Source organism: Triticum dicoccoides, chromosome 1B (assembly GCF_002162155.2).
Source record: "Triticum dicoccoides isolate Atlit2015 ecotype Zavitan chromosome 1B, WEW_v2.0, whole genome shotgun sequence".
Lineage (NCBI taxonomy): Eukaryota > Viridiplantae > Streptophyta > Magnoliopsida > Poales > Poaceae > Triticum > Triticum dicoccoides.
This window is the reverse complement of record NC_041381.1, coordinates 404607565-404616886: the sequence shown is the minus strand read 5'-3', so window position 1 is coordinate 404616886 and position 9322 is coordinate 404607565. Positions and strand designations below refer to the sequence as shown.

Genomic DNA, 9322 nt, shown 5'->3' with positions numbered 1-9322 from the left:
TGTGGCTGCCGTGGCAGCCGCCGCACCAGGCGGCCTTCGCCGCGCTCATCGGGCCACTGCAGCTGCCATCCATCGCCACCACCGCCCAGCCCTGGCTGCAGTGGTACCCGCTGCTCCTGGCCCTCCGCCGCGCCCGGCGCTTCGCCGCAGCAGCCGCTGCCGTTGCCCGGTGCGCCACCGCAGCAGTCGCTGCAGCTGCAGCAGCCACCGCCTGTCAGCTCCGGCCCCGCATCGACCGCACCGGCGGGAGTCCCACTTCACCAAGTCCAGTCCCCGCCGTCGCCGTCACCGCTTCCGTCTTGGATTGCTACCCGCCACATGTCGGCAGCGGTGAGGCTGCAGGCTGCTGCGCGCGGCCTCCTAGCGCGTCGGTGTGTGCGGGAGATGCGTGGTCTGCAGCTGCCGCTCCTCCAAGTTGCCCTTCGCTGCGCAAAGGACCCCGATCTCATCCGCTGCATCGGGGATCTTGGGCATGCGGTTTCCCCCACGGGCGGGGGCATGCTGTTTTCCCCGCGGGCAGCGACCTCAAAGTCTGCGACATCGGCGGTTGGGGGGGCGCACCCCTCCTTGTCATTCTCCATCGCAAGCCCTCCACTCTTCCCTGTGCGGTGCAAACCAACAGCCGTCCGGCAGGGAGAAGGCATGATGTCACCGACAGCAGCGCACCGCGTAGCACCACTGCATTCCGCCACCGACCGCCGCGAGGGCGCCTTTGCTGGTCACTCTTGCGACCACTTTCAGGTGGTCATACACATGCACTCCTTTTTTCCAGGTGGTGTCCATGGGATCCAGGTGGCTGTACACGTGCACGTCCGACGTGCGGATGGTGTCCACTTTTTGTTAAGGGGTCCAAAATAAAGCGTCCCAGTCCATTTTAGGTTGAGAATAATAAAATAAGCCGAGATGTAAAAGGCTTGTTTTTAGGTGTTAGGTTTGTATTGCGTCGAGTCATGGTTATAAGTTGGTTAGGTTGCAGCTCGAGGACAAGCTGCATGTTTAGGTGGGGTGTAGTGTTAGAGTACGTAATGGGCTTAATGGGCCCATTAGTCTTAGAGTTAATTAGAGATAAGGGTCGCTTGCTTAAGGGTCAAGTAAGCCTTGCTTGGGAGTCAAGTAAACCTCTCTATATAAAGAGAGGAGATGTATCAATCTAATCAAGCAAGAATTAAGAAGGAAATCCCTTCCCTCTTGCCTGGCCGTGGGCAGAAAGGCCCCCGGCTGGCCCTCTCGTGCCCTCCTTCTAGCAGCACCATAACAGTTAGACATCTGTATTTCAACGACCTCTGAAACATGATCATTAATCAATATGTATGCTGGTCAATTAATTTGAATCGTCATATGAGTTCAGACTAGGGACTTATTTGGAATATTCATTCTTTAGTCGTTATTTAGAATATTTATTAGACAGATGAATATGGACTTTCATAAGCAAGTCACATACTTGCCCATGATTGTTCAAGTACATTACTAAATAAATCATTGAACATGGGTAGCATCTTGGGCATATTCCAAACACATTCTTCATCGACCCTTTTTTAAATAGGGGAGGGAAACTATGCTGGATTGAATCCAGCTTTGGTCAGTTCATTTCTTGTATGCAGATTGATTGATGATTCAGTCCGATCCATATCTGCATTGGCTGAGACTTTGATGATCTGTTGGTTTTAATTCATCTCAGCTTTGAAAGAAATTTCTGAGGGTTTGCCCTGCTTGCACCTAGTTATCATCTGCATGCATACATGTCAATAAAAATATCAGAAAGACCAGCAGCACTTCATTGTCCCTTTCTTTTATTTGACTTTATTTTGAAATTATCAGCTAGCTAGGCTTGATCTTGGCTCATCCAAAAGAAGGAATTAAGAATTTGTTTCATCTGTTGGAGTATGTAACAACCAAGGAAAATCACATAGCTTCATAACTGGATGCATATCCTGACAGATTTACTAGATGTGCATCATCAGTGCATCTTGTCCTTGCGTATCGGCGTGAGCTGAATTGGGCAGCCATTCTTTAGCCTCGGAAACATTGCCCATTTCTCAAGGCTTGTATCGTGGTCTGCCATTTCCCATCTGAAAACATCAGAATTTTTTAGTTTTATTCTCCAGCTCTAGCTGTTTGCATCAAATAAAGAAACTTGGCTTTAGAGTTGAAACCTGAAATTTGTGACAAGGCGATGAAGGAATATTAGCATCATAATCTTGGCAAGGTTCATCCCCAGGCATGTTCTGCTGCCTGCTCCAAATGCCAAGAAGCTGTATGGCTTCATATCATCCTGTCCATAGAAATACCATCAATCTGTCTATATCACAAAACTATATAAATCTAGTACTCCCTCTCCCTCCGATTCATATTAGTTGTCGCTCAAACCGATGTATCTAGCACTGAAATACGTCTATGATGTATCTAGCACTGAAATACGTCTAGATACATCCGTTTGAACGACAAGTATTATGGATCGGAGGGAGTATAATTTCTTCAGGCTTACAACAATACATACATTGAACCTGGAAGGATCAAACACTGTCGGATTGTCATAGATGGTTGGATCATAGTGTATGGATCTCGCATCGACATTTACGAGCCAGTCCTTCTTAATGTGGAATCCTGTTGTTACTTGTTTCTGTTAATGGTAGCTTCCAGCAATGAGAAAGAAAATAAATCAGCGAGGTTTAGTTACCTGCAACCTGGCAGTCCTTGAGTGCCACCCTTGGAAACCAAGAAACTATGGTGGCCATCCTCAAGGATTCTTTGACCGTCTTGTATGCGTAGTCCATGGTGTTCAGATGTTGTAGGGTAAGAGGTGCATCATTGTGCTTGGATGCCAGATCCAGCTGAACTGACTGCATATACGTATACAGAGAGAATTGCAATCAAGAAATGAAGTAATTTATTCTTCATACATGGGCCAAATATGCAGCTTGCTCACTCTTAGTTTCTCTTGGAGATCTGTGTTGTCGCCCAGGTACTTGACCATCCAGGTAATTGCTGTTGCTGTTGTCACTTGCCCTGCACTCAGTTACAAACAAGGCTTTGTTTGTAGCTAAAATAACTTAAAGTCTTTGTAGTTAAGAACTAAATTAGGACTTGCATACATGTGTACCTGCAATTATGAGTGTCAAAATGTTATCCAGAATCTGTTCATCCGTGAGCGCTTCTTCAGGTGAATCCATATGGCTCTTGAGAAGAAGGGTCTGCAGAAAGTCGTCCCGGTGATCTAGTTTCAGGCCATTTTCTCGCCTCGTGGATATTTCTTGCCTCAGTGCATCCGTGATCCTCTTCCTTGCCTGACATCAAAAACAATTTGATACAAAGAATCTAGCTAGAAATCGTTCCCTTGTGATGTACAGTAGTAATTAAAAGCATGTATACTTGCGCGAATCTTGGTATCTAGTCAATCTAGATCGGACAGTGATGGTTTCGAGTGGCGAAAAAAGTAAAAAGAAAAAAGCAAAACTGTAAAAACATTAGAAAAAAAGGGTACCTGTAGGCCTCTGTAGAACCTTGTTCGAGGCAGCCTGATTGGCAGCGCGAGCATGGCTTGCGTTACGTCCATGACGTCGCTCTGCAGCTGCTCCAGCTCGCGCGTGTCGTCCCGTGGCCCGATGAGCATCTCGCAGATGGCCCTGAAGGTGACGTCGAGCGCGGCGTCCAGCACGACGGCCTGGCCCTTGCAGCCGTCGGCCAGCAGCCGGGCGGTGATCAGGCGGTCGAAGGCGGCGGCGAAGGCGGCCGTGGGCGCGGAGGCGAAGAGGCCCGCGACGGCGCGGCGCATGCGGCGGTGGGCGCCGTGGGAGGTGCAGAGGAGGCTGTGCTCGCCGAGCAGGTCGGCGACGGTGCGCACGTAGCGCTTGGCGAAGTGGGGCGGGTCGGCGGCCAGGAGGCTGGCGGCGGCGGCGCGCGCGCGGGAGGAGAGGAGGAAGACGTGGGTGCGGCCGAAGAGCACGGTGCGGAAGCAGGCGCCGTACCGGAGCGCGCGGGCGTGGACGAAGTGGTAGAAGCCCCTGCCGCTGCTGTTGTCGGCCAGGAAGGACAGCGTCTCCGCCCCGACCGCGCCCCGGCACCAGCCGCCGATGCCTCCCGGCGGCGGGCTCCTGCAATCCTGCCGGAGTTGTGAAGCACGTAGAGCGCGGAGGAGGAGGTAGGCGATGCCGCCGACGGCCGCGGGCAACAGCAGGACGTGTGCGGCCGCAAAGCGCCATGCCAGCTCCGCCATCGTCGACATCATCTCCGGCCGGCGCTCGCGAGCTAGTGACTACTAATGTGATTTCACACTGGCGCTGGCACGCACGCATATCTAAGCAAGCATGCACGCGCGCCATATATGACCGAGTCGGTCGGGTGCAACCATTCTCCAGATCAATCATGGCGATGGATCCTGGAAGGATACCTGATCTGATGGATTCCAACCGCACTTGCGCTAGTTGCATCGATCGCATCTTTTCCCGCCGTCCTCGGCCTCACCTCGCTCGCGTTTCAAGATGAGTATCATCATCTCGCTGTTCATGCAAATGGGTAGTTGACGAGATGCCGGGTTTCATTCCATTTGCATGGCGAGTGCTGTGTGTCGTCATGATCTTAGCTTCCAGGGCAGGCAGGCAGGCAGGCAGACATGACCAACCAGCACGAACCAAAGTTCAGTCAGCTTTATTAGTTGAGTTGTGTGTTTTCCCATTGACTCAACGGCCGCATATTCTGGTCTAGTCGAGGAGTATCTCGAGGAAGAGGAACCCAGCCAATTTCCCACTAACTTAACCAGTGATGACTTGTCGCCCGCATATCTATGGGCCGCATATGGCCTTCGATCATGCATCATCATATCATTCGTGTTCACCATCGCATTCGTGTGATTAACCTACCTTTGCTAGAGTAGCTACTGGTGAAAGTAACCACTTGGTTTGATTAATGAAAGTTCCTTTCCCGCAAAGAGATAGATAGATAGAGAGAGAGAGCAGCTACTAGTGTACTGGAGCTGACGAAGAAAAGTAGACACGGAGGAGATTACTGCTCTCTTTTCTACTCCCTCAGTTCCTAAATATAAGAAATTGAAATATCTAAAAGGTCTTATATTTAGGAACAGAGGGAGTATATTTGATTGATGATGACCAGATTCAAGGTTCATCTGATTAATGAGCTATCATGCAGAGTAATTTCAATAGATTTTTTGATTATATTTTGGTGGGTATACTTTAAACCCCAGAATTTCGAGCCAGATAAAAACGATTCAAAAAAAATTAAATTTAATCAAAATTAGTTAAAATTAAGTGAACTTTGAAAAATCTGAAAGGATATCTGAAATTCCCGAATTTTTGCATATTGGCCACACTCCTCGGTTCGAGCCCGTGTTATTCAGAGCATAAAGAATTATTCTTATTCGAGAAAAGAATCCGAGCGTGGAATTTCTTCAAGGGTGGAGAAAAGGAGGGGGATCAAAGTCACCATAGATCCGGGTGGTACGATTGTCACCAAAAGCTTTTCTTTTTCGCTTCCACTACGAATGCACGCATGATATGTGGCGTTCCCCTTGCCCTTGGAATCGTGAGTGTTAAATGTGCGTGGAATATTTTCAGCACAAAGACATATGCCGGCGAGTTCAGTGCGTAATCCAGGCCTGAGTGCACGGGTTATCTGCACGTGCGAGGTCTGTTCAGGAACGTGCAGGTGCTGTTGCGCAATGCGCAATTTCTAATGCTCATTGGTTATCCAAGTTGGACATTTTTCCTGAACAGATAATATCTCAAGTTCATCCCTATGGCGGTGTGCACCACATGATGCAGAGGGCGGGGGTTTCAGCCTCTTTTTCAAAAAAGAACAGAAAATAAAATAAATTCTCAAGTCCTTTTGTGTTTGTGACGGCGTGTACACAATCCACGTACGAATGCAATTGGCCTTGGTACCCTGACTTGAATTCTTTTTAGTTCATTTGGTTGAACAATGTGGTCACCCACTATACATATGGAACACTAGTAGTAATCGCCTTATTGCGTGCCTTAACGAGCCTCCTCTCTCTCCTGATCATCACAAGTAGTTCCGTCACCTCCGTCATATCTGGTCGTTCCTTACTGTCTTCTTTCAGGCACTCAATTACAACCTTGCCAATTTCTTCCAGGGCGAACATATTGTCTTCAGTTGCAATCTCCTTGTCAAACATTGCTCGTCCACTCTTTTCTCTCTCATAAACTTTGCGGTACTCATCGACGAGGATGCGGTTTTCATCAAATATGTTCTTCTTCCTGGTAATGAGTTCCAAGAGAATAGCTCCAAAGCTGTAGGCCTCACTCTTTAATGTTACATGTCCATCTTGCATGAACTTTCGGTCCATGTAACCCATATTATGCAGCATCAATTGGTTGCGTGTATCACTTGATTCAGAGGCCTGTAGCCTCATCTCCTCTAAACTATAAAGCCTCGAAAGCCCAAAGTTTCCAATTTTTGGTGTCAACTTGTCATCGAGAAATATGTTGTTCGGTCTGACATCACCATGTCGCATGGGATAATTTGCGTAGGAGTGCATGTATCTTAAGCCTTCTGCAAACCCAATTGCAATGTCAATGCGCAAGTCTAAAGGAAGTTTTTGTTTACTGCCATGGACAATGCTCTCGAGGCTCCCATTAGCAGCAAATTCAAACACTAACGTTGGAACATCCATCCCTGGGCAGCAACCATAGAGCTTGAGGATGTTCTTGTGGATCAGTTCTTTATGGACTTCTATTATCACCTCAAACTCCCGCCTCAGACTATTATTGCTTAGCGTGATAAAGGTCTTAACTGCCACCATGGTATTGTCAGGAAGAGTTCCTTTGTAGGCTTTACAAAATCTTCCGGTACCAAGAAACTCTGAATTGTTTTTTGTGATTTTCTGTATTTCCGCCTTTGTGAAAATCGTTAGGCCCCTGACATTCTGTAGGTGTGAGCCACCATTCCTCACGAAATTCCTGCGTGCTTTCCTGCTAAAGATATTCAAGTTTTTTAGCTTCTCCAAGAAGCTAGATTTAGAGCCGAAAATGCTTGTTCCTGGTCGGTTAACCTTTCGCTCCGTATCTTGTGCTTCCCGTAATGACCATTGATCTGCATTTTCTTGACCCTGCTGGCAGTGATCTTCCGTTTCTGGGCGTTCATTGATATCCTTTATAAGGCTCTCAGCTACAAGCTTTCCAATTATTTTCTCAGACTGTTCCTCGAGTAAGCTTGGCTGCAGCTCGGCTAGTGAACTGCTCATGCCAGTTTGGCATGAATAGTCAGCTCTTGCTGTTTTATCAAGCCTATCAATTATGTGCTGCACAACTGGTCTCTTCTTTGGGTCCAAGTCCATGCACTCTATCCCGATCTTAGTGCATACTCTTACTTGTTCTAACTGTGTGTGCCCCTCTGGTGCCTGATCCAGTCGATTCATCCAACTTTCAACTACCTACAAAGTAGCAATCATGAGTTACTATCTGTTTTACATACTTGCACAAGGCGGTCAACCAAAAAAGAAAAATATGCTTAAAATAACATCACAAAAAGCAAAACATATGGTTGTTAATGTGGTGATCTTTTTTTTATAAAATGGACCTGAACGGACACATAAGAATGATAGAACATTAAATCATCATAACTATACCAAATTAGATTGCATATGTATATAAATAGGTCAAATACCTCGACACATGATAGCTAGCAGCAATTCTAGATAACTTCCGAAATAAATTATCATAACTTTACTCCTAGGTTTATTACCTGTATTTTGATCCAAGAAATATATAAATCCCTCTTTCTTCTTGATGTCTTTTCCATAGCTTTAGTTATGTAATAGTATGACTTAAGAGCAATAAATTTTTCACATATAAATTGACGAAGGATGAACTTTGATTCCGCATATTGATTTATTGCCATGCACAACTAAAATCCACCGGTTGTGCTTAGTACAACACAATTGTTGAGTGCTGTTCTTCAGAACCTTAGTCTGAGTGTTATCTCCTCTGTTTTTCTACCTTGCCTGGTTTCTCCTTATTTGTCTCCAGCTTGCAGCATAGGTTCCTTTCTAGCTGCTGTTTGGTAGCTTAGGTGCCATTTCCCTACTTGGTTTGTTCTGTTGGTGGAGGAGCGTTTTGGCTGTAAAAAACTACTTTGGTTTCTTCAATGAAATCAGGGGAGAAAATCCCTTTCAATAAAGAAAATGCTTAAATTGTTCTTACTTTCTCCTCTTCAAAATATCCCTTTGCTCCTGTCAGTATCTCCATGATTATAACATCAAGACTATATATGTCTGACGCGAATGCGATGTGCCCTCTATAGATTTCTGGAGCCAAGTACCCCCTAGGGAAGATCATATAAAGTTTGATCAATGAATGCCCAAAAAAAACGTGAAGTCCCAAATAACCAAAATGAAGAGCTTGCAACATGCTGGCTTACTGAGATCCACACAGATGTTGAGTAACAGCTCGGGTTTGCCCTTCATCAAAACACCGCGAGAGACCAAAATCAGCAATTTTGGGTACCATGCCAATCTCAAGCAGGACATTAGCAGGCTTAAGGTCCAAATGAAGAATGCGCTTCTCATGAAGGTAATGTAAGCCTTCACATATTCCCCTGATTATTCGATAGCGCTCTCTCCATTCAAGTCCACAAGATGCATCTGTACACGAAAGAGACGGATTTTGTATTTTATGAATTAGTTTAGATTGACGGAAAAAATGTAATAGAGTAAATAAATATGGAAGATATAGATTATGATGCTACCAGGCATATGCTTCTCAAGACTCCCTTTGGGTACAAACTCAAAACAGAGTAACCAGTTTCGTACATCTGCCATGACAAGCTTCCCCTCATATTCTGCCATTTTTCCTTGTGTGTCAGCACAATACCCCAGAAAATGTACTATGTTCTTGTGCTTGGTCTTCATTAAGCATTTAACCTCTCTGTGGAATTTACTCTCAGTAATATCAACTGTGTTTGACAGCTTCTTTACAGCAACCGTCCGTTTTCCGATAATTCCCTGTGGTTGCGAACCATATTGTCAATATCCTCGGCTTGAGTGTGCCTCGTGATGTGATTGTAGTGTGCATATATAGTTTAGTTTGCCGAATTCATTAAAAAGAAAAGAGTATTCCTTTAACAAGACAAAATACTATCCATTTTCATTAATCAATAAAACAGTTAATTAACAAATTGCCGAGATCGTAGCGATAATCTGAAGTACAAATGAAAGTCTTATGTCCCACCAAATCCCAATTTGGCGCCTCCTCATAGGAAAAAAAAGAGAGAATAGTTTAATCACTTCCGCTTCGATAGACCCCCCTGTAAACACAAGGAGGGCTGAGATTGCCCAATACCCCTTTATAAC

At 45.9% G+C, this 9322-nt stretch overlaps 2 protein-coding genes across 6 annotated transcripts; both read right to left on the bottom strand.

Moving 5' to 3' along the window:
• Positions 1 to 1350: 1350 nt before the first annotated feature.
• Positions 1351 to 4297, bottom strand: LOC119337836 (cytochrome P450 85A1-like). 3 transcript variants are annotated; one of them, XM_037610074.1, is made up of 8 exons: positions 3482 to 4297; positions 3101 to 3284; positions 2927 to 3006; positions 2678 to 2840; positions 2498 to 2604; positions 2154 to 2272; positions 1920 to 2069; positions 1351 to 1727 (listed from the first exon to the last, which is right to left on the bottom strand). In XM_037610074.1, the coding sequence occupies exons 1-7, from the start codon at positions 4223 to 4225 to the stop codon at positions 1958 to 1960; spliced, it is 1509 nt and encodes a 502-aa protein (XP_037465971.1). In that variant the 5' UTR covers positions 4226 to 4297; the 3' UTR covers positions 1351 to 1727; positions 1920 to 1957. The 3 variants fall into 3 exon arrangements, 2 of the variants coding, with proteins under 2 accessions (XP_037465971.1, XP_037465959.1); XR_005163643.1 differs by having other exon boundaries at positions 1352 to 1727; positions 1894 to 2069; XM_037610062.1 differs by having other exon boundaries at positions 1351 to 2069.
• Positions 4298 to 5785: 1488 nt separating this feature from the next.
• On the bottom strand, positions 5786 to 8613 carry LOC119337822 (putative wall-associated receptor kinase-like 16). 3 transcript variants are annotated; one of them, XM_037610042.1, is made up of 3 exons: positions 8392 to 8613; positions 8175 to 8295; positions 5786 to 7405 (listed from the first exon to the last, which is right to left on the bottom strand). In XM_037610042.1, exons 1-3 carry the CDS (start codon positions 8478 to 8480, stop codon positions 5945 to 5947), a joined length of 1671 nt encoding a protein of 556 aa, XP_037465939.1. In that variant the 5' UTR covers positions 8481 to 8613; the 3' UTR covers positions 5786 to 5944. The 3 variants fall into 3 exon arrangements, with proteins under 3 accessions (XP_037465939.1, XP_037465949.1, XP_037465948.1); XM_037610052.1 differs by lacking the exon at positions 8175 to 8295; XM_037610051.1 differs by lacking the exons at positions 8175 to 8295; positions 8392 to 8613 and adding an exon at positions 7717 to 8111.
• Positions 8614 to 9322: the final 709 nt, after the last annotated feature.